The sequence below is a fragment of the Echiichthys vipera genome, assembly GCF_963691815.1.
Source record: "Echiichthys vipera genome assembly, chromosome: 2".
NCBI classification, from domain to species: Eukaryota; Metazoa; Chordata; class Actinopteri; order Perciformes; family Trachinidae; genus Echiichthys; species Echiichthys vipera.
In genome coordinates this window covers 32,855,943-32,881,520 of record NC_139827.1, presented here as the reverse complement: position 1 = coordinate 32,881,520, position 25,578 = coordinate 32,855,943, and the positions used below count along the sequence as shown (strand labels likewise).

The 25,578-nt window shown below is 40.3% G+C and overlaps 1 protein-coding gene across 1 annotated transcript; it reads left to right on the top strand.

Moving 5' to 3' along the window:
* Positions 1-3,571: 3,571 nt before the first annotated feature.
* On the top strand, positions 3,572-15,149 carry LOC310956678 (P2X purinoceptor 3-like; the record flags this gene model as incomplete). Its single annotated transcript, XM_083927002.1, has 6 exons — positions 3,572-3,580; positions 12,276-12,412; positions 13,482-13,575; positions 14,059-14,124; positions 14,441-14,518; positions 15,030-15,149. The coding sequence occupies 6 exons, from the start codon at positions 3,572-3,574 to the stop codon at positions 15,147-15,149; spliced, it is 504 nt and encodes a 167-aa protein (XP_083783128.1).
* Between the last annotated feature and the right edge of the window lie 10,429 nt (positions 15,150-25,578).

Here is a 25,578-nt window from a genome sequence, read left to right as displayed (position 1 = left end):
ACGGGTGCATTCACAATGTTAATTCAGCATGAACACCTGGAGGGTCATGTGACACTTGTATGTGAAATATGGTTATATTTCAAACACTGCAGGCTGCTGCCTGATGCTGCATACATTCGTTCTGAAACTTACACTGACACACTGAAATGTCTTTGGTTCAAATTTGGACAGGGTCGAGCTTAAAAGTTATAAAAATGAAATCGGTATGATATGAGTTTCAGGGCGGCACAGTGGTGTGGTGGTTAGCTCTGTCGCCTCACAGCACTGTCGCCTCACAGCAAGAGGGTTCCCTTCTGTGTGGAGTTTGCATGTTCTCCCCACTTCCTCCCACAGTCCAAAGACATGCATGTGTCAGGTTCATTGATGACTCTAAAATTGCCCGTAGGTGTGAAAGTGAGTATGAATGGTTGTCTGTCTCTGTTTGTCTCTATGTGCCCTGTGATAGACTGGCGTCCTGTCCAGGGTGGACCCCGCCTCACGCCCGATGTCGGCTGGGATTGGCTCCAGCCCCCCGAGACCCCGATAGGGACAAGAGGCTGAAGCAGGATGGATGGATGGATGGATGGATATGAGTTTCAGTGCTTAAACCAGAACAGTACTTTTTTCAACACCTTGAGTTAAATAAACAGCGTTTATCTAGAAATACAATGTTATATATAATATTACACACACATATATGCAGGCCGTTATAGGCATTTTTTATTTATGTTTTATTTTAAAATTTTACAAACCACTTGGCAATAAAATACATTCAATACGTGTTATTTAAGTTACACACACGCTTTCATTTTGTTTGTTTGATCATTTATTCATTCTTTTTTTATGCAGAGTGAACCGGAGCACCCGGTGGAAACTCATGCAGTTAGAGGAAAGAATGAAGGAAAGTTTCAGGAAGAATAGGGGAGTTAAGGTTTCTTGCAGTGGTTTCAAACTGGATCACCCAGAGTGAACCCATGCAGTTGGAGGAAAGAATGAAGGAAAGTTTCAGTTTCCCATGCATTAGGGGAAAGAGCTCATTGCCTTTGCAGGATCCTGTGAGAGAGTGTGGGCAGAGCGCCAATGCGAGCCGATGGTCTTGAGACTCCGGTGCTGTTAGGACTCAGAGTGAGCACCTGAAGTCTTCTATGAAGGACGCCATTCTGTCGGTTCAAGGCGCGTTTCTCCAGTCTCAGGAAGTCCTGTGCGTTGTCCAGAGCTGTTTCATCTTGGAGCGTTATGTTGAGCTCCTGAATCCTGAGCAGAAGAGTGCTGTTTTCACTCCTCAGGGCTTCGTTCTCTGACCTTGTCACTGCACTTTGCTCCTCCAGAGTTTGCTGTTTTGAGAACTTCTTCTCCAGCTCTTGAAGTTGTTTTTGCAGAGTGTTATTTTGGTTGATCAGAACTTTTTTATCTCTCTTCGTTATTTTATAACCGGCCTTAATATCACTCAGATTTACGAGCCTGTCATTGGCACTCTGTATGTCGTTAGCCAGTCCGTCCTTCTGTAGCTTCAAGGCGTCTGTCTGTTCCATCAGCACGTTGTGCTTTTGCTCCCAGTCTTGTTCCAGTAGAAGCTTGTTGAGGACGTCAGAATGGTTTTTAGTCAGGACTCTGTTTTCTGCCATCAGGATTTTCTCACCAGCTTCAAGGTGTGCGTGTTGCTCCTTGCAGTGGTTTCTGATCTTGATCTGTTCGTTGACAGCTTGGATTTGCTCTTTCAAGTTGTCTCTTTCGTCCTTCAAGGCGTCCATACGCTCCAGTGTTTCCCTGCAAATGTCAACCCCGCTTTTTATATTGTCCAACTCTGTGTTGAGTCCCCGGAGTTCCTGCTCTAGGATGTCATTTTTGCGTTTCATGTCGTCGTTTACGGCTTCCATTGCGTCTTTCATGTCACACATTACTTCTTCTTCCTCGATCCTTTTGTAGGTCTCCTTGAGCTCATGTTCCAAAACGCAGTTCTTGCGTCTGATCACCTCATTCTCAGCTTTTGCAGCATTGTAAAGTTCATCCGAAGCTTTGACATGCTCAAGTCCCTCCTTGAGCTGCAGAATGTCATTTTGAAGGGCATTATTTTGCTGGTTCATCGCCTCTGTCTCCTGCTTAATTGCTTCACACATTTTCGCACGAGAGAGCGTCTTTTCGCATTCCTCCTGCAGGTGAAGAACTTCCTTTGTGAGCTCCTCTTTCTCTAGTTTTGCAAATTCATAATTTTCCATCAGCTCATCATAGCTGCCGGTGTTTTCCTTGAGTTTCTGAATTGCTCTTTGGAAAGCCTGACACTGAATACCGAGTGCTTGATTTGTTTCTATAGTTTCTTTGTACAGTGCATCAACAGTGCTGCGATTTTGTATCTTGTCTCTGAGCACCTTCACTTGTGTTTTCAGGGAGGCACAGTTTTCTCTCGCAGCTTTTTCCTCTGCCTTCACTGTGATGAATTCTGCCTTCATATTTCCCCAGCGGTTAAACTGTCTTTGGTGCTTGTAGATTTCGCAGTCCAGGCTTTTAAGCTGTTGGTTGATGGCCTGTAGGCTCACATTCATTTCATCGTAGTTGCAACCCATATCTGCCTGTTCCTGGTGGAGCTTCATAATTTCATCCTCTGAGGATTCCAGAGAAGCAGTGGTGTTTTGGTTGAAACCATCGACGGTATGGTTGAAACTCATGTTTTGCAGGTTTCAGGTTGTTGCAGCAGTGAAAAATCGTGATAAAAATACTCAGTGGAATTGTATCTGTGTACAAGTGAGAGGCTTGTCTGAGTTAAGAACTGTGTTGCTTGGAATGTTGGCATGAGATCAGAGCCTTACCCTGTGACATCAGTAGAATCCTTCGATGACGCATTCTAAAATAGAATCCTCCAGAGACAGCTGTTGCCTTGGTAACCACGAACACGAATTGCATCATTTGTAATGTAGTCAAGAAGGAGAATACATAGAATAAAAATGACGATCTGATTGCTGCATCCATTTTGAAGTATAGCAGTTTTGAAAAGTTCAAAACTGTTGCTCTTAATGCATTTTGGTAAACAGGAAGTGGATTTGTTTTGAATGCTGTCTATGAAAATAATAGGGAATTACAATTAACTGTAACTAAATAAAACTAAACTAAAAGTTTCTTGATTTTGACAACTGCACCAACGATGGTGATGTGACTGTAACACCCATTTGTTTCTACACCTTTTTGCAATGTTTATTATAATCAGGGATGTTTTTCTGGCCACGAGTCCAGACTGACTTTATTTGGTTATAGTTTTTTAGTCTTGGAGTCACTATGTTTGAAGAAAGAGACAGAGTTCAAATAAATCTTTAAACACATATATAGTGCGTGGCCATTATTTCATTGCACCGGTGTAATTACACTGGATCCTCATCAAACAGCGATCCTATTGTTCTGCTCTTAGATTGAAATATAAATCGGTTAAAAGTTTTACACACTGGGAAAAAAATCACCCTGAACAAGAATATTGTATTTTGCATGACAAACTGATAAAAGTTTGGAAAGTTCAGCCGTCAGTCTTTTGGCTCGTCCCCTTCAGTGCTAATATTGAAACTTTCTTAAGAGCGTAAGTGAAGGAGGGCGTAAAGCTCCAGCCTTAATGCGCCAGGTGAGATTTCATAGTTAAGACTAGTTTACTTTGAATCTGGGGGGAGACGACATCCAGAAGAAGATGTTAGAAAGCCAAAGGCGGTGCTATCAAGAGGCTAGGGGAGGCTTAGCTTTCCCAACATTGTTACAAGAAAAATAACTCCCCAAATAAAATCAGGTTGTTTTTTTTTTTTTTCAAATTTTACAATGAGGTTAAAAAACGCGCACTTTTAAGGTATGTTTGATCTATCTTTTTAAATTAATATATAAAAGATGTTATTTAATAGGCGCATGCTACCTGCGTCATTCCGTACGTAGCATAGAAGCTAGCGGAGAGACAGAAAGCTTTTTTGCCTCGCTAGTAGCTAGCTATTCACGGACAACAAGAAGAGAAAGCAGCCGGCGAAAAGTGTCATTAGACATTTTTTTAATGTAAAGCTGAAAAAATGACCGACTGGATTTTAAATGTATTTTAAAGTGGCCAACAGAGTCATAGGTTTTTTATCCAAAACAAACAAAAGTATTTTTTCACAGCCCCCATGACTGTACAAAATGACTTCCAGTGGCCCTGACTGTATGTGAAGATTGATTGAGTAAAAAGTGTAAGTATCATAAATGTGAGTCACATTTCTTACTTTCTGACATAATCCCTTTGGATTAAGGAACCAGTGCGATGCTAAACTCCCGGGTTTTGGCGTCAGCCCTGGCACACTTACAGCTCACAAGTAATAACAATAAAAATAGGGAACTGTTTTGGTTCGTGGGCTGTGGGTGACACAGTTGTATGAATGAGAAAGGTCAGGTGGATGTGGTTTTGTGCACATAACGTTAGTTCAGTATTCAGTGGCTGGGCACTTCATGCACATGTTACTTGAAATTTTTGTGGTTCATGTGCATGCACGAGAGCCGAAACGTGCGCGCACATGTACCTCAAACCTTTTGCTCCCCTGCCGCCTCGGCCCAAATTTTGGCCAGAAAAACCCTGAACTCTGAGAATTCAGATAGAAATTCAGAGTACGGACCAGGAGCACGGTACACTATAACAAGTATAATTGGCTGCACAGTTTTCCAGGTTGAATGTGAAAGACAAAGAACAAGACTTTCAAATGAATTAAAATTGAGGTTTAGGTTTAATTACAGTTTTTTTGGATTGCTTTGACCGGGTTGAAACCAGGTAACCTCTCAGTCTTCATCATCACTCTCTCAGCAGAGCAAAAGACACCTCTTGCAAATGAGTTAACCCATTGTCATTGACACACTTCCCGCACCCTTTTGCAAATCAGTTAACGCAGATGTCATTCAAGCAGTCCAAACTCCACTGCTTTAGCTGTGGTAACCAAACAGAACATATACTGTATGTCCCAATCTCTTAGACACTTCTTGACCAATATGAAATCACTGAAGCACCTGTTTGACACTGCTTCACAAAACTTTTCAATTTGCAATCAGTCTGCAGGCTTCCTCCATACTCTCCATTTTTAAATCCTATAGAGGAATTCTTCAGTGCATGGAGATGGAAGGTTTACAATCATCGCCCCTATGACCAGATGCCCTTGATCGATGCAATGACCGCTGCTGCCCAAGATGCAGAGGCATGCCAAGGCTGGGTCAGGCATGCAAGAAAATTTTTCCCTAGGTGCATCGCAAGAGAAAATATTGAGTGCGATGTAGATGAGGCCATGTGGCCTATTCTTCAAGAGAGAATTGACTAGAAGAGATTTTTTTTCTTTATTGTACAGAATTTTTATTTTCATTTTCCTTATGTCTTACACAGTGATGGATTTTTATACTATATATGTGGTTTCTGTTGGAATATTTCATTTCTTAGCCACAATCTCAAAAAAAAAGAATAAATACTGCATTCAATAAAATAAGAAAAATCATTGGATATGATTCTGATCTATTTTTTGCAAGAAAGCAAATTGGCACTGATATGTGAGCTGCTGACCAGTAACACAGCACTGATTCACATTGAGAGCTGAATTCTGTATTTTGATGCCCCTTGTCTAATGACTGATTGGAAGCGCTTATGCACTGTCCATATTTTAAATGTTTTGGCGGAGTTTGAGCCTTTTGCAGGCAAAATGAGTCATTTTGACCATTGGTGCCACTGTTTAGGCCTTTACATTACCAGTTTTGAAAAATGTGGATTTTGAGTCGACTACTGCGTCAAAGCAATCAAAAAAAACTGTAATAGGTCTGAGTCATAAATAGCTGCAACGCCTCCTCCTCGACCACTGCCTCGAGGAATATGAGTATTAATATGACTGGGAGGAGTGGATTCATTTAGGCTAACATATTCTTCATGACGCAGCCAGGTTTCAGTCAGACAGAGAACATCAATATGGTTATTTGATATCTGATCATTTACTAATACAGCTTCAGATGACTGAGATCTGATGTTTAAAAGTCCACATTTGATTTTCTGATTTTGTTGCATTATCGCAGATTTGGTGTTGATTTGTATCAAGTTTTTCTGTGTAGCTCCTCTTCTGTTCATTTCAACCATTTTCTCTCTCTCATTCTCCTGGAGCTCTTCTTCAGCCTCTCTTACTGGAACACCATTGTTGTGGGAATTTTGGATATTTGTAATTCATAATCATAGTTTTGTCAGGTCAGACGCAGTTCAGTGTCTCCTCTGTTTAACCTGATCATATAACTAGTACAAAGCTTGTTTGTGCTAAATGGATAACATAAATAGCTGCCTCATGACGGTATAATGGCATATCTGTGCTTCTGTACATCCTGTTTCTTGCAGATAACTCTGGACTGTTTTTATGGCCTATGTGGACCCTGTTTTAGAGACTTTGTGATGAGAGAAGTTCAGAGGGGGATTGTAATGTCTAAGGCATGTTTTGTTTGGTCTAAAGACGTCACCCAACCAAGGCTTAGCTCGTTCTGTCTGTGACCTTGTGACCCTGTCTGTCTGGAGGGGGTGTCTCCTCCTCTAAAAGGCTGAGCACCAGTGGGCTCGGGGTCATTCCTGCTAAACTCTAAGCTTTGTGAGGAAGCAGGGGTGAACGTATTTTTGTCTGCAGAGGAAAATACTTTGTCAAAATAAACCACGGAGAAAAAGATGATCCTGTTTGTTGATCTTTATTGAAGAAATCCATTTCCACAACACCATCTTTCCTGAATCCCAGAGCCCTGGTTGGGCCTGTCTGTAGCAGCACCTCCTTGAGTAAACAGTGACACGAGTGCCCGCATTTTCCCCTACAACTGCTGGTCACAAGGAGCACCTGAGCAGAACAAAGAGCAATCTGATCCCTCTTTTGTCTAAGAGCAACACAACACACAATGACCGGAACCAACTTCCTTCCCAAGGACCAGCTCTGCACCACACGAGCGACCTGGTTTTCTCCTGTGTTAGAGGCAGCGCAGAAAGGATTTTCTGACAAACTTGTCTGAGAGCAACCACATCAACCGCTAAGCACAGAACTGTAACTTTGTTATACGGCTGATGTTTTAATGGATTGGGCTTTTTAGTCCTTGAGAGGGATTCAAGCAGCCTGTCTGCTTCTTCTTGCGTGTTCGCACCTTTCTGTAGGGGTCCACCTAGGCAATGTCACAATGAATCGATTAATCATGATCATTTTAATGAGCTCGATAACTTTTCCAGCCGTGATCATTTCCATGTTTCCTGGTGTCCCTCTATCAAAGAGACTGGAGTACAGGAGTTTCCACTAAGCCTCTCTCTTCCTCAGTGTAATGAGGAGTTAACCCTCATCTGGTGTCGTGTCAGTCACTCGTCAGCAGCACAGCCTCTGTGTGTGGGGAGGTGGACCCCTGGAGTTACCCAGAGTGCAGCAGGAGAGCCCTGTGAGGAGCAGCTTAGAGGACGTGATAGATTTGGAGGTTTAAAAACAAAGATAGAGTTGGTTTCAAAGCCGAACATGTCAGCTGCCTTGTGGGAGCACTTCAGGTTCAAACCCAATGAACTCAGTGATCCCCTTCACCTGAACGAGCCGCTGTGTCGCATTTGTTTAAAAACAGGAGCAACTAAACGCGCTAATGTGTTGAGTGAGAGTCCATTTGATTCATTGTTTTTGGTTGTTTTGTTTATTTATTTTGGATATTTAAAATGTCTTCCAGTTCTAGTGCTAAATATTCTTTAAATAAACATTTACTGATCTTTGAAAGGTTGTACTTGCATTATTTCATCTTTTTCAGATCGATTTCATTTTTACACTTTTTTGTTTTGACTATCCCTGTTGCATCAAAAACATTGTTCCCGATACATCTCATTTGCACTCACTCAGAAGCTCTGCTCAGTCACTTTTTACAGTTCCATACGCTCAAACTATCTGGTAAAGAAAAAGCTTTTCTGTTTAGAGCTCTCTCAAACCCACTCACGTCCGCTTGCTTTCTTCATTTTATGAGTTTAAAATTAATTTGATTTCTCACCACGCATATTTTTTCAGTAGCCCATTGTACCATGTCACCGTCACTGTCTATGCTTATTCTTAATGCAGGTTTATGTTTTACTCATTGATCCCCTTTCTTTTTCATTTTTCTTAATAATAAGTCAGCTGGGATCGGCTCCTGCACCGCCCATCCCCCCGCGACCCGACAGGGACAAGAAGTTGAAGATGAATGAATAAATGATTATTTATCTTAGTCATTATGTCTGTATTATTGTGCTGCTTTTTAGTTGTTTTTATCTTTTGATTGTTGTATCTTTTACTGCTTTTTGTGTTTATTTGTCGTGTGTGGGAACCCTCAAAAACGAGTTGGTGCAACTCAAGGGATCAATGAGTAAAACATAAACCCAACAAATGAATATTTTTCAAATGAATAATAATTATGACATTAGCATGATACCAGAAAACTGTCTCAAAATGACAATATTATCGCTTATCGCAATTATTTCTGTGACAGTTTATGGTCCAGCAAAATTTGTTATGGGGACAGGCCTACACACACACACACACACACACACACACACACACACACACTCTCTGTTTCTTTAATATTACACAAAGATGAATGTGCCAGCCTCTTCGAAGAAAATAATTTTAAAATCCTTCAACTGATTAAACTATTACATTAATCGGTGTTCAACCCTTAAATAGTAGTTTAATATATTAAATTAGACTTTTACATTAGTTTTCACTTCCTTCATACCTTGAAGGTGGTGTCCCTGAGGAACTCTGGTTTAACTAGAGTCATTTTTATTATTAGTGATAGCTAGTATTTACTTGATTAATGATACATTTATTGAGAATACTCAATCTCTAATCTAATCTGAACGTGAGTCAAGGCCCTACATAACTTAGGTAAAACTTGTAATACCACACTGTGCAGTGGAGAAGAAGTTTTAACTAGTTGATGAGCTGTCTGAGGTGGAATCCTTTTTTGATTGACAGCTAAATCAGCGAATCAGCGATCTTGAAGAATAAACGTCCAGCGGAGCATTTTCCAAGTTTTTCATTCCGTTGTTCTGAACTGATCCGGAGACTTTACCGATCCCCAGAGACTTTGTCTTTGTTAAAAACGACTAGCGTTGTGTTTGGCGACTCTGTTCTGTCACTCTGTGGTTTCTTTCCCCAACGAGCAGCAGCAGCTGTGGAGCTTCTCCCCCCGTCACTCACACTCACAGGTGGTCACACTTCACAGTAGCCTGGCGCAGCAGCTCCAGCTAGGACATGGCTGTATAAGCAGCCTAGCTCTGCTGCCAATGAGAGGACACCGGTCAAGTCCCTGGTAAAGACGCCTAGTTGGTACAAAAAGGTCACAGATCATTTTCTTGAAAAGGAATGAAGGGTAGAATTTACATATAAATAAAAAAACACATTTATGATGTAGGCCGGAAAAATGAGCTTCCCCTTCTTGAAAGACCAGCAGCCACCACTGATCGAGTGCTAGTTTATGAATTCCACCAAGAGTCACACTGAAGAGATCATTCGCACCTTATGGCCTCTGAGAGTGGTTCGATTGCCAGTGAGAGTAATAGAGGGGACAAGAAGACAGCCTTGTCTTGTACCAGGTATCAAATGAAAGGCCTTTGAGGCACAGCCATTGACCAACACTCACCATTAGGGAGTGGTGGTCAACCTTACCCACTTAGTAAATTTGAGATTTTTCCACCCTTAACAGTACTTTCAAGATAAATTGGATTAAACTGTTTCTTTGAAACCTGAATTCAATTTGGAATTTTATTTCCAATTATTTGTTGTCAAAGCTTAATTGATTTTACTTTGCAGGTACATTGTTGAAAAAGATCAGCTTGTCAATGTCAAAATGTACTGGTCTTTAATTATAAACATATTTTTTACCCTTACACAGGTATTACATCTCAAACAATACATAAACAAATCTTATGCTTGAAAAACTGGAGTGATTAACAAGCTTCTGAATTCTAGCCGTGTTTTGATGCCATACTTGTGAACAAGACAATACAATGCAATCTCTTCTTGGAAGGCATTTTCACTTGATTAGATTTGGAAAAGGACGATTTTCATTAAAAAGCAAAAACCCAAGTACATAAGACACTGCTAGGAAGTGACATTTAGTTACCTTATAGTATTAACATGGTCCACTCACAGTCAATACTATTACAACGCAAACCAGGGTAATGAAAAGCACGGAAGCCTCGGAACGTACTGGTGCGAGCAATGCACAATGCAGAGCGTTGTGTACCAGTTTAAGTCAATTTGTTTATTTTATTGCATGTGACCATTACTGACAGAAGACCAACTAGTAGCTACTAGCTTACCACTGTAGGCTAGTAGAAGCCAACTAACAAGGGTTAGAAGGGAAATCATTTATTATGCCTCTGTAACTGTAATAAGTATAAATTTGTTAGCGGTACAAAATCATTCCAACCAGTGGCTCCCGAACCTGTGAACCGACAAAGGCTCATGGTATGGTGAGACATAAAACAACAGCAAAAAATGAACACAAACAACGTCTTCGAGAAGAACCATCACTGTCATTCGTTGTGACAATATAGGGTAACTACTGTGTACAGTCTTACACACCTGGGGAATTATTAGTGTTCTCTTTTCCCAAACCCCTAAAAGCTAATGTTTTGAATCGGAAAGGCATCAATGAGTTACACTGAAACTAAACTGTAACTAGAATGTTCTAATGTTTACAGTGATAATATTACTGAAAAAAACTCTTATTTCCAGTGTCATTAACCACTCACAATGACAAGGTTCTGGCTTGGGCTGACACTGTTAAAACTCTTCATCCTCAGCGTATAAAAACATATATATGTAGAATTAGATGACGCATTTCTTCTTTCCTTTAAGCCTCAGAAACGTGCTGAACAGTTGTACTATCATGTATTTAAACATGTGCAGGACTGGGATTATTTTTTATTAGATCAATGTCTGTTTCCGGAACAAAGGTTAACTGGTGGTGGCACAATACCTGGGTATTACAAGTTACGGGAAGACCAGACAACATTAGACACGAGTCGAGTATAAAGGCCAGTACTACCAACAACTTCCAAAAGCACATCATAGTCTGCTGGATTCTTTTAACGTTCTGTCTTTCACATCCAGGCAACCTCTCGTGTCTGTCTTTATTTCTGTAAAAAGCATGAAATTCAACTTGCAAACACAGTGAACATGATGTCTGATTGTGTTGTTATTGTTGTGATCACTCTAAAACATCATAAGCTACTTTGGTAAAGGGTTCGTAGGAATGTGTAGTGGAAGTACACAAGATTAGTATCAAATGAAAAACACTGGATTGGCCTTTTTGATTGGCGAGCTAAATCTGTGTTTTATCAAATATCAAAGACATGAAACATCTGGAAAGTATGAAATACAGAATAAGTGAAGATGGTAACTATTTCACACTTTCTATCGTTGCCTTATCACTATTTAAAGCAATTCTTACCTTTCTTGCAAGTCCCACCCTCTTCCCCTGCCTGACCTCTGACCTTCCCCAACAAATGCTGCATTCAGTGCCATGGGAAGTCTGAAGTTTTGGACCTCCAACTAGGCCAAGTGCACTAGAATGCCTGTGAAAGTGGAACCTCATACTAGCGAATTCGGGGGAGATCTAGCTACCCCAAATACGCTTTCCAGTGCACTTTGCCTAGTTGCCTTCAGACTTCCCATGGCACTCGAACACAGCATAAGTGAAGAAGTGCAACGGATGACAGGCAGGAAGCTCAGCAAATAATTTTATTTGGACCAGTTAAAATGATTGGTCAGACTTTTATCAGAAATATATGAGAACTGAATATCGATGAGTTTCAACACCTGGTGGATTCCTTTTACATTTTACTGTGCCATACACTTATTAGGAGCATTTAAGTACTCATTTAAGTAAACATACAGACTAGAATGTTTTTTTTGTACCAGGCCTTAAATAGGTTTAGTTAGGCTGTGAAAATGGCCTGTTTAACATGGGCGTCAATGAGAAACTGTTCTGTTATGCAAAATACTACTAGTGGACACTCGTAGAGTTGCAGTTTTGGGCGCTTCTGTATTGGATCCACCAGGAAGTCGCTGTGGTGGGGGCTTGGAACAGACGTGATCTAAATGCCCAAGATATGACCCCTTGTTTGGAGTTAAGGATGTCACACTGTCTCCTCCATATGAACAGAATGTTACTATTGGCCATAACACAGGCAGCACTACAATTCTCCCAAACAAATTAGCGAGTGCATATTGTGCATAAATGTAATTCCTGGGAAGCAGGGTTTAGCACAGAAACTCATCCATGTGCCTCTCTTATTTTGAAAATTCTGTCAGGGAGGAGTGATTGGAATAAAGATCGGCTGGATTTGTGATCTGGACAAATCAGATGACCAGTGTAACCCCTCGTACTCATTTACACGACTGGATGCCATGTCACAAAAGAACGCTGTCTCACCCGGCTACAATTTCAGGTATTTAGCAAAGTGGTCCAGAAAACTCCACTAGAGAACTCAACAACTACTGGTCAGATTGCCATGAAAGTTATTGCAGATTATTTCTAATTTTTTTTGGAGACACCATGGACTTTACTAAAATGTCCACCTTTACACCAGTTTGAGAGTAAACCATGACAATGTTGAACAGTCTTTGAGCTGGTGTGTACTTGATTATCTAGCTCTCAACTCAAAATGATTCCTTGTTTCTGTAGCCAAACAACAGACAACCCTGGCAACCCATGATGCCCAACACTATTGGCTGGTACAATAGAAACAGAACGCAACAGAAAGTCAAAATGTTTTTAAAATATAAATTCAGACTACATATATTTTTTCATGGAAAAGCAATACTTTCACTCTGTACTCCTCAAAACGCCCCGTGGGTGTATTTAATTTAATAAAGATTCTACATATTCAACCTTTAAAATAACTTGTTAAGAAGATATCATCAACACATGGCCGGGTGCAAAATGTTTTTTCTGCATATTCATGGTTCTGAAATATCTGAGCCACCTATTTATGATTGAAAACACTTCCAGGTTGTAAAAACAGATTTTTTACAGAAAATAATTTAAGCATTGATGAATACTGCAGTAACACATGAATCAAGAATCAATCAGACTACATACTTTCCAACATATTAGAGATTGATCATGTTGGCTAGTCCAGATCTGAGTATCAATAAAAGGACAAAATCAGACTTTTGCATCTGTAATTCAACATCAACAACATCTGCTAGATTTTCATACATGTATTGACTGATATGTGAAACTACTAAATAATTTAGTTAAAATGGTTAATATCAACATCATGTGCAACCCCTTCATGTATTGTTTTTTTTATGGATTTGATAACATTTTCTATCAGACTGTTGGAGCTCTCTTGACCCTTTACCCAGTGCTTTCATATATGCTTTTAAGTGATAAATAAGCATTATTGATTATGACATTATTTCTATTAAACCAAAAAGTGCTTCTTAGTAGCTAACTGGTCCATAAGAAATCCATCAGTCCTTCTATAAAAATTGAGTGATTTTTCTGTACAGGTTTGCCAAATACTATAAGATGGCGAATGGGACGGACTACCGCACACTGGTCAAAGCCTATGCTATTAGGTTTGATGTTCTGGTCAATGGAAATGTGAGTATATATTTAACATATAAAATTCCCCATTCACACCATACTGGCCGATCTTTCTCCTCCAAGTTTGGGTAAGATGATCACAACTGAAGGGGGGGGGGGGGGACTACCAGAAGGCAATATAGCAGATGTTAGGGACAGATATGAATACCTTGGATTGGTAAATATAAATCTTAGGAGGCCACAAGGAAGGCGGCAACAGCCAAGTATCTACACAGAGTAAGGCAGGTCCTGCAGAGTCAGCTGATTGGGAAGAACAAGGTCCGAGCCATCAACACAAACGCACAGACCATGGTTCTGGACCCATGGTCCCATCTCTCAGCAGCTGGTTCAATGGTATGATGTAAACCATTGAGACATAAGAGACAGTGGGAAAGGGAATTACAATAACAGAAGTAATTTCATGTACTACTATTTGTTTAAAGCGTTGTGATACCCAGAGACTGAAACCTACTCAGATTAATTACTATTGTTTCTTCACAGGCGGGGAAGTTCAACATGATTCCTACGCTCATCAACATGGTGGCAGCCTTCACGTCAGTAGGAGTGGTGCGTTGACACTGTGTAGAAGATCATTCTACACAGTCATTATTCATTTAGTAGCTTTGCGATTTTTTTTTTAATCAGAACTGATAAATGGAGCAAAACATACATCTGTCTTATCTTGTATCATCTCAAGTATAATTTGACCTTTGTGGTACTTAAATATATCACAAAAATATCCTTCCATCTTAGTGAAGCTTCTGTGAACTGTGTTGAGCTTTAAAGCATGAATAGAAAGCTTTGAGAACATGTGGAAATGTTGGGATGAATATTTTAAGTTTCATTTCTCCTCTAGCTTTGTTGTTTTATTATTCCTATGTAGGGCACGGTGTTGTGTGACATCATACTACTGAACTTCCTGAAAGGAGCAGAGCAGTACAAGGCCAAGAAGTTTGAAGAGGTAACATACCTGGTTCTTCAGATAATGGATCGCAATCTGATGCACACTTCATTAGATTTTTAGCCATTTGGGGGGCAGTGGAACAAGCTGTAAACCCAACACTGACTATTATCAGTTTGTATTGTTAACTATAGTATCTCTTTTAGCTGGGTTTGGCTTCTCCTGTTGGAAATATCTGTCTTTAGCTGCTAAATGCTCCACTATGTTTCCCAGCTAGTCTCTAAAGGCGAACGAACCGCGTTTCATCAACATCGCGGCTGGGGGGGGGGGGGGGGGGGAATACCAGAGTTTGGTGATAATTCTCTGCAGCTTTGTCACTACGAGCACCACTTTTCATGTTAAATTGAATTATTCGATCACTGTTGATTAAAATAGATTATTGCACCTTTAACCCAGCAAAGAGCAGCTTATTAACTGAAATCGCAACATACGTTTAAGTTTATGAATAAGGTGTGTATGTGTATGATAATAAACTAAAGAGCAACATGTCTCTCTGTCATATGTACTGTAGGTGTCAGACAGCCCGCTGGATTCCAATGGGTTGTACCGCTCCCAGCTGTCACTCAGACACAGCGAGACCATCATGAGGTCCAGTGACTCAGGGGCATTTTCTATCGAACATTACGCCTAAATGGACAGGAGCTATGTTGTAGCAAAATGTATGACGATTAGGAAAAACTACCACTGAGACATGTCAAGATTTTGCACAGTTGAATTTTTCTTTATTGGCTTCCGGGAGCACGGTCACCAAAGCAAACTCAAAAGCAATGGTCCAACAGAAGCCTTGATCTCCTTCCTACATTACCATTTACACCCCTGCACAAACAACTATGACGTTTACTCATACGTCAGCATTTTATAAAGATATCGTTCCTTTTTTGGTATGTGCTTCACATTGTCCAACTATCTGCACCTCTTGAGTTTCCGACAAATTCTATCTGTTCCTGGAAAGATACCTCCTACCACGATCTCCAGCTCCACTCTTGTCCTTCGGGAGGGTATGTTCTTTTGCAGGAAAAACTGTTCCTGGCACACTGTGGCCTATTTATTGGAAACGGCTGGATGGTCAGGTCGAAATGACCTGATACTGCCACGTTCCTTCAACAGTCGAATACGTTTATTATCATTTATAATCTACAGCTACAGCCAATGGTCAGGGAGCAGTTGACTGAGGAAGACAGATGGGGGTTGGGTCCCTCTTAAAATGTTAATACTCTAAATTTATATATAATATATATATATAATCCAGTACCTCAATGTTACCAATATGTTTGTCAATGTCAAAAAAACATATAAAAAAAAAGAACCTTGAATTGTTGCCATGTTATTCTTAAATGTTGCTAAACAATATTTTGTTTTAAAAGTTAAAGTTTTACGTGAAGCCCTTGTTATACATGAAGTCAACTTTAGAATCACCGTTTTATATCGATCCAGAAATTGCCTTACGCATAGAAACTTTCCTCTCAACGTATTCTTCTGATTCTTGACTGTTCTCTCAAAGCATCTAAATCAGACCTTTTTCTGATTAACGCAGCATATAATAGACTCTGCAGATTGGTCCTCGGATGTCCTTTTCTCACTCATCACTGTACAATGTATTATGCACTTAAATGGCCATCTCTAATTGTAAGAAGACCTATTCACTGGCTTTAGCTCATTTAAATGTATTGTATATTGTACCTTTTAGTTAGTCCCTCTGGTCAGGTCTAGTATTTGTTCCTTGTGTCAAGAACAAAATTGGGAAAAGAGCTCTCATGCTCAAAGCCCCAGATCCATTTGGACACTTGGTTGGTTTAAGCATGCCCTATCTTATTTGAGATGGACTCTTTATCTATTATCATTGAAGCTGCCACTATCTGTACTTACTCTTTGTACCTTATGGTTATATCTTTATAACGTACCTTGTTTGGTGATCCACTAACAACTACTGTATATCTATTAGCAGCCACTTTCCTGTGGTTGTTTTCATCAATAATTTGTCTGTAATGGCTGTATTTATAATTGCATTCAAATGTTATGTTTATCCTGTCATGTCTATGTAGTGATTGTGATTCATGTTGGCATGGTACATGTGAAGGGACTTTATGCTAATAAATATATTTGAATACTGTATATGTGTCTTAACATGGTGACACTGTTGGCATGTGACATGTGCTCAGGGTTTCCTGTGCAGAAAGAAAACTTTAGTGTTTCAAAAAGATGTTTGAGCTCTCTTTGCTCTTTTTGCCCCTTGCATTGGAACTACTATGATGCACCACAACTACATGATGAAGGCCTTTGTACCATGAAAACAGGAATAAACAAGATAGCTGTCATGAATGTGTTCACTTGCTTGGCCTTCTTTAAAAGCTCTATTGTTTGTTATTTTCTGATAGATGTACTGTGTATGTGTGTGGATATAAATCAGGACATCCCTCTGCACATCCAAACAATTGTTTTAATTTAACCTGCAGGACCTTTGCTCAGGTTGGTGCAATGTCAGGAACTACATAAGGAAACCCCAAATCCTTGCACTAACTACTAATGCTGAAAGTGTCAGTTGTCCAACTAGCATCAGCTCAAAATGTTTTACATACTTGCAAAGTTCATGTTGCACTTCCTCAGTACAAAATCAGGCAACAACCATGACAAGAGGCTCTATGTGGGTTACTGTACAGGTGCACCTAATTAGTCATCTAGGGCTTGATTGAACACACATGCAGTGCATTGCCAGCAGGACAATTCATTATAAATTAGAGCTGGGGCTATACGTTGGAGCTGGGGCTATACGTTGACACAGCCAATTTCAGAATAGCTTGACTTGCATTGCATCAGCAGTGGGCAAGATAACTGTGCGAGCAAAAATTCCTCTTGAGAACAAACTGCTGCTAAAAGACTTTGCCCACAACACTCTAGACTTGAAGTATTTTAGACAGAGAGCCAACAACGTGGTCCAAGAGGGAAACCCTTGGGGACTTCTAGTACTTCAGAGAGGGCCCAACATATCAGCATTTTAAATGTCATGCTTAATTTATTTCAATGAATAATTATTATCATTTAATTCTAATTTTAGCCTCCTTCTATTGACTTTGCTTCAGAAATAACAGTGTAAGTGTCCTCAAACCTCGAAAATAGGGTTATCCAATCAGATTTAGTTGTTGTTGTCTCTAGGCAGAGAAGGCTTCCAGCTCTCTGCTCATCTAGTGTGATAATGTAGTAAGTGATGAATGAATCAGCCAATCAAATGTTGCTATTAGTAAGTGGGACAAAAACAACATCGGTCTACGCCTTCCAGCAGGCCACTGGCATGAAGCCGGGGGGCTGTTGCACGAAACCTAGATAAGGGATTAAGCCGGGATATTCTGGTTATCCTGGCTTACTATATCAATGAAAACACAGGCACCTAATTTATCATGGAGATTTATTCTAAGCAGGTCCAGACCAGGCTTGATTAATCCTGCTGCTTTATCTGTTCAGTCAGCTGTCACACCAGTCTGTATATAAACATATTTCATAATTTTCTATATTCTCAGAATATAATTAATTATTGATTAATGTTTAAACCTACTTCATTTTTTATTAGCCTGTATGAAAGTTCCAGGAATACATTGTCAATTAAATGGTCTTTTAATATTTTTATTTTAACAGAACCCTTTAGGCATTATTATCAATCATGTGATAGTTTGTTCATATTGCTGTCAGAAGTTTGATAAATAGCTAGGTCTAGACTCTAGGCAGAATACAGAATAGGCTATATGAAGTTGTTGGGATGATTATAAATGACCGTTTAAGTTGCAGATGTGCTTTCAATAAGTCAATGATGAGAGCAATCGGAATGTGATTCAATTCAATTATATTTTATTTATAGTGCCAAATCATAACAAAAGTTATCTCAGGACATTTTACAAACTAGGTATAGACCACACTCTATGACTTATTTATGATTTACATAGACCCAACAATTCCTCTGTAGAGTACGGTGGCGTTGAAAACCTTCCTTATTACAGGCAGGAACATCAGACAGACTGTCTTGACAAAATCAGCTTAAAAATAACAACATAGCTAAGGGCTAATAAGCCCAAACTATGAGCTTTATGAAAGAGGAAAGTTTTGAGCGTACTCTTAAATATGGGGACGGTGTCTGCCTCCTGAATAACACTTGGGAGTTGGTTCCACAGGAGAGGAGCTTGGTAGCTGAAGGCTCTGCCTCCCATTCTACTTTTGGAGACTCTAGGAACGACGAGTAGCCCTGCATTCTCAGAGCGCAGCGATCTAGTCGGGTAATACGGTACTATGAGCTCTCTTGAAGTTGAATATATTTACATTTGATAGTAATGTCATGAATGAGTAACTTTAAGTTAAGTGGACTGAAAATTTTAACTTGGTCATGACCATGCCCCTTAAATTCTCGCTGCATTCAAGTAGTTTAGGAAGGTTTGGTGTTCCTGAGGTAATTTTTCAACACACTCTCGTCAGACCCAGAGCAGAATGGTAATTAACAATTAACAACCACACGGCACACAGCTGATTGGCGACTCATTTCTCGAGGATCTTAGAGAGAAAAGGAAGGTTAGATATAAAAGACTGTGGTACATGACCTGCTGATAAAGACATGTTAATCATATCTAATACAGGAGTGCTAATTAAAGGTAACACTTCTTTAAGTAACCTAGTTGGAATAGAGTCTAGGAGACAAGTAGAAGGTTTTGATGCTGAAATAGTAGATGTTAATTTGTTAAGGTCGACTGTAGAAAAGCAGTCCAAGAATACATCAGGTCGTACAGTTGTTTATAAGGTTCCTGGGTTTGATGAAAAATTGGTGCCAAGCGAGTTGATTTTGTCTCTAATAGTTATAATTTTGTCATTAAAGAAGGTCATGAAGTCGTTACTACTGAGGGTTATAGGAATACATGGCTCAATAGAGCTGTGGCTCTCTGTCAGCCTGGCTACAGTGCTGAAAAGAAATCTAGGATTGTTCTTATTCTCCTCTATTAAAGATGAGTAATAGGCTGCTCTGGCATTATGGAGGGCCTTCCTATATGTTTTTAGACTTTCATGCCAAGCTAAGCATTTAGTGGAACACCATTTACTTTCTAATTTTCGCGATATTTGTTTTAATTCACAGGTTTGTGAGTTATACCACGGAGCTAACTTCCTCTGTTTCATTATTTTCTTTTTTAAAGGAGCAACAGAGTCGAGTGTTGTTGGTAGTGAGCCTGCAACACTGTCAACAAGGTGATCAATTTCAGAGAAACTAACGTTAGTGCAGGAGTCTTGAATATTAGGATGAGGCATTAAAGTAAATGCAGATGGAATCGCTTCCTTAAATTTAGTTATAGCACTATCAGATAAACATCTAGTGTAGACACTTTTGCCCAGAGGTGAGTAGTCCTGTAATATGAATTCAAAAGTTATTAAATAATGGTCTGATAAAATAGATTGATTAATTGATTTCCACACCATAAGCTAAAACAAGGTTGAGGGTGTGATTAGGTAATAAAATAATAGTAAAAATAATATTCATCACTCTGTCATTTATCTTGTCAGAAAAATAACAGTTTTGTTTTCACTTAACAGTTAGCCGGTCTTGGTCATCGGTTGTGCCCCATCATGTCTGACAGCCCTGTCAGCTTTTCATATTTTATTAGTTATGTTTGTGTTTTTACTGCACATGATTAACTGATACTTTAGAAGTTTCTGCACTTCCTTGTATGCTGCAATAGTTACTGTATCTACCACATGTGACACAAGAAAAAAATGTACAACAACTGACCAGTAAATGTAGATCTTCAGTGTGTTTCAGAAGACTTCAGAAGGCACTGAAAGGTCTTCTGAGGACAGATCACACAGAGGGGTTATCCGTCAATTTAACCCGTTCCATTACAGCACATATAGGTCCTTTCTTGGGTTTCAAGTTGACATTTTATTGGTGTCTCTTGATGGACAAAGAGGTAGACATGAATATATATTTTTTTTTTTCAAGCCTTTTATTATACAGGAAAGACAGGAAATGAGGTGAGAGGGGGGGGGCATGCAGCAAAGGGTCGGAGTCGAACTCGCGCGTCCGCTGCCTCGAGGACCTTCAGCCTCTTTACATGGGGCGACTGCTCCAACCACTCAGTATACTTTTAAAGGGGCAATATGCTGAACCCCAAGACTTTTCTAACATTTCTTTCTTTGTTCCAACTCCCTTACAAATGCAGTCTAGTGTAACAGCCTAGACTTGCCCTTTGAATAACCTTCTTGTCTTTAACTTGTAAAATCAGTCTAAAAAGTTTCTCTTTGAAATCCAACTTTAACTTATTTTTCATAACTTTCCTGTATTTCCTATAGTGCCTGCATGCCATGGAGACTCATGTTATCATCAACTTTCTACTCACGGTGTCCATGCAGCTGTTTGGGGTGCTCACAGCAGCGGCTAAAGAAACCCATGTGATTGCTGTCAACAGCAGGTGGCATACTTGCCCATAAAACAGCTCATCATGTCCTCAGAACAGTAGGCGAATGTCTGTCCTCAAGCATGTAGCTGCTTGTCCTGACCTGTTCTCTTTGTGACATATTGGGAAATATCCATAGTGTAGTGGTCTTTTATCCCTTCCTGTAGTACTCCTGGTTCTTCTTTGAAACCGTGGCCAAATCCATGGCCCAGTACCTGCAGTAGGGTACAAGGTTGGTACTGATTTCTTTGATTTAGCAGCTTATCATCGTGTTTTTCCATGTTTGTGGGTTTAACAATGTGAGTCTTTGTTGTGACACGACTCAAAGTCACAAATTGGGTCTACATTTGGCACAGATCTCACAAGCACATTTATATCATGCAAAATATCGCCACATGAAAAAAAAAAACTCACACACTCAAAGACAGGACAGGCCACTCATAATCATTTAGCTGTGTGCAGATACTACAGCCTGATGTCATGGGTCTGTACTGCCAGGTGTCCAGCAGTAAGCAAAGTGATGGTTGTCACTGCTGAATACTTCTGTTCAGCGAAATTGTATATCTATGACTTTATCTATATACTCATCATCTGTCTTTGTGATGCTGAACTTTTTTGTGCCAACCGTTGCAGACAGTTAATTTGTGTCATTTGCTCTATTTCCAGGATCGTCCTCCGACTGCGTCGCTGCTCGCCGCCTCCTGATGCAAGTGACACTATCCTCTTCCTGTCTGCGGCTGAGCGTGCAGGGCACACAGAGACAGACAACCATTCACACCTACGGGCAATTTTAGAGTCATCAATGAACCTAACAACTGAACTGAATCATGTTTGGTATTAAATCGAATCTGCACGTTGGTTCCATCATGTTTCACTTTCCCATCGAAAACCAAACCTCAATGTGGTGCTGCTGTAAAAAAGTGGAAACTGCTTAGACGTAGCTTTGACAAATGTAGAAAGTAACTGTTAATAGGAGGGTATGCGCAAAGCGTTCACATGTATCTGTCCAATGTCGAACTTGTTTTTAATAAAGGGATTTGTGCAGTAATGTTCACAATGTGTGATCAAAATCATGCCAAACGCTAAAACCCCATCAGTGTGACCACTTTAACTGATTCCAATCCTCTGCAAGGATCTTTTTTCCTTTTGTCTTCTCTTTTTCTTTTCTTTTTTTAAAAAATGTAATTTTTATTGCCTTTTCACATCATGGTCAGGGGACTACAGATGAAAACTCGCCTTCTGGCTAATCCTGGCTTTTTTAACCATGTGTAATCATGTGTTTTATGAAATTGCACTGTCCCCTTTTAAATACCTAATACCTAGTCTATTGAGAAAATAATCCCCTGTGTTTAATGATGATCTGTTTTTATAGATAATGAAATCACATATAACAAACTTGTTCAATCGCCACGCTGATTAAAGTAAAACCTCTCCTGTATCGTCTGGAAAGCTGCAGCTTTTCTCAGCCGTCGGTCTTTTGGCTCGTCCCTTTCAGTGCTTATATTGAAACTTTCTTAAGAGCGTAAGTGAAGAAGGGCGTAACACTCCAGCTGTAATCCGACAGGTGTGAGTTCATAGTTGAGACTAGTTTACCTTGAATCTGGGGGGAGACGACATCGAAGGCTGCTGGAGACCTTCAGAGTCAACAGGTAGGTAAAGGGCGTTAAGGACTACTGAAGGAGAAGGTACTACACACAGCACATGCTCTCATTGACCTTTTCTTGTTAAGACAGGTTTGTAACAGTTTAGAGCAACTTAAGGAAAATTACTAGTGTTGGCCAGTTAGGTGTTTTTCCTCCATGGCCTGTACACAGTTATTCATTCAGCTATCATTCTGCTCATTATCTCCATTGTTTACTGGGAAATAATTAAAGCTATGTATAGTTAATTATTACTTAGGCACTGCCAGGATGTTGAATAAAGACTACAGAGTCCTTGAAAATGAGACATTAAGAGAAGCAGTCAGGATATCTAGAGTTGGTTAAGCTGGACAGGATTTCAGTTTGAATGGTAAATCCTACTCATGGTCTTGCAGACATACACAATGTTAAACCTTTGTGAAACATGAAGTTAATTAACAAAATTAAATGTCTATAGTTACTGATTATACACAATTTTGAAGGATGAGAAATCCACAGTACTTTGCCTTGTATTGCTGTTTTGGAAGAGGACCTGCATGAATAAAATATTAAAAAACAATAACGTGATGTCCCTGTTATCTAATGTACTGTCATTAAAACTGTAGGTGGAAGCGTGCACACAAATAAATAGCATCAGTGTTACTGTTTTAAGGCATCGCTTCATTTGAGAATAAAGGTTCTTGCATCTAAACACATGTTCTAATATCTCAGGGAAGAAGACATCACACGGGTGCATTCACAATGTTAATTCAGCATGAACACCTGGAGGGTCATGTGACACTTGTATGTGAAATATGGTTATATTTCAAACACTGCAGGCTGCTGCCTGATGCTGCATACATTCGTTCTGAAACTTACACTGACACACTGAAATGTCTTTGGTTCAAATTTGGACAGGGTCGAGCTTAAAAGTTATAAAAATGAAATCGGTATGATATGAGTTTCAGGGCGGCACAGTGGTGTGGTGGTTAACTCTGTCGCCTCACAGCACTGTCGCCTCACAGCAAGAGGGTTCCCTTCTGTGTGGAGTTTGCATGTTCTCCCCACTTCCTCCCACAGTCCAAAGACATGCATGTGTCAGGTTCATTGATGACTCTAAAATTGCCCGTAGGTGTGAAAGTGAGTATGAATGGTTGTCTGTCTCTGTTTGTCTCTATGTGCCCTGTGATAGACTGGCGTCCTGTCCAGGGTGGACCCCGCCTCACGCCCGATGTCGGCTGGGATTGGCTCCAGCCCCCCGAGACCCCGATAGGGACAAGAGGCTGAAGCAGGATGGATGGATGGATGGATGGATATGAGTTTCAGTGCTTAAACCAGAACAGTACTTTTTTCAACACCTTGAGTTAAATAAACAGCGTTTATCTAGAAATACAATGTTATATATAATATTACACACACATATATGCAGGCCGTTATCGGCATTTTTTATTTATGTTTTATTTTAAAATTTTACAAACCACTTGGCAATAAAATACATTCAATACGTGTTATTTAAGTTACACACACGCTTTCATTTTGTTTGTTTGATCATTTATTCATTCTTTTTTTATGCAGAGTGAACCGGAGCACCCGGTGGAAACTCATGCAGTTAGAGGAAAGAATGAAGGAAAGTTTCAGGAAGAATAGGGGAGTTAAGGTTTCTTGCAGTGGTTTCAAACTGGATCACCCAGAGTGAACCCATGCAGTTGGAGGAAAGAATGAAGGAAAGTTTCAGTTTCCCATGCATTCGGGGAAAGAGCTCATTGCCTTTGCAGGATCCTGTGAGAGAGTGTGGGCAGAGCGCCAATGCGAGCCGATGGTCTTGAGACTCCGGTGCTGTTAGGACTCAGAGTGAGCACCTGAAGTCTTCTATGAAGGACGCCATTCTGTCGGTTCAAGACGCGTTTCTCCAGTCTCAGGAAGTCCTGTGCGTTGTCCAGAGCTGTTTCATCTTGGAGCGTTATGTTGAGCTCCTGAATCCTGAGCAGAAGAGTGCTGTTTTCACTCCTCAGGGCTTCGTTCTCTGACCTTGTCACTGCACTTTGCTCCTCCAGAGTTTGCTGTTTTGAGAACTTCTTCTCCAGCTCTTGAAGTTGTTTTTGCAGAGTGTTATTTTGGTTGATCAGAACTTTTTTATCTCTCTTCGTTATTTTATAACCGGCCTTAATATCACTCAGATTTACGAGCCTGTCATTGGCACTCTGTATGTCGTTAGCCAGTCCGTCCTTCTGTAGCTTCAAGGCGTCTGTCTGTTCCATCAGCACGTTGTGCTTTTGCTCCCAGTCTTGTTCCAGTAGAAGCTTGTTGAGGACGTCAGAATGGTTTTTAGTCAGGACTCTGTTTTCTGCCATCAGGATTTTCTCACCAGCTTCAAGGTGTGCGTGTTGCTCCTTGCAGTGGTTTCTGATCTTGATCTGTTCGTTGACAGCTTGGATTTGCTCTTTCAAGTTGTCTCTTTCGTCCTTCAAGGCGTCCATACGCTCCAGTGTTTCCCTGCAAATGTCAACCCCGCTTTTTATATTGTCCAACTCTGTGTTGAGTCCCCGGAGTTCCTGCTCTAGGATGTCATTTTTGCGTTTCATGTCGTCGTTTACGGCTTCCATTGCGTCTTTCATGTCACACATTACTTCTTCTTCCTCGATCCTTTTGTAGGTCTCCTTGAGCTCATGTTCCAAAACGCAGTTCTTGCGTCTGATCGCCTCATTCTCAGCTTTTGCAGCATTGTAAAGTTCATCCGAAGCTTTGACATGCTCAAGTCCCTCCTTGAGCTGCAGAATGTCATTTTGAAGGGCATTATTTTGCTGGTTCATCGCCTCTGTCTCCTGCTTAATTGCTTCACACATTTTCGCACGAGAGAGCGTCTTTTCGCATTCCTCCTGCAGGTGAAGAACTTCCTTTGTGAGCTCCTCTTTCTCTAGTTTTGCAAATTCATAATTTTCCATCAGCTCATCATAGCTGCCGCTGTTTTCCTTGAGTTTCTGAATTGCTCTTTGGAAAGCCTGACACTGAATACCGAGTGCTTGAT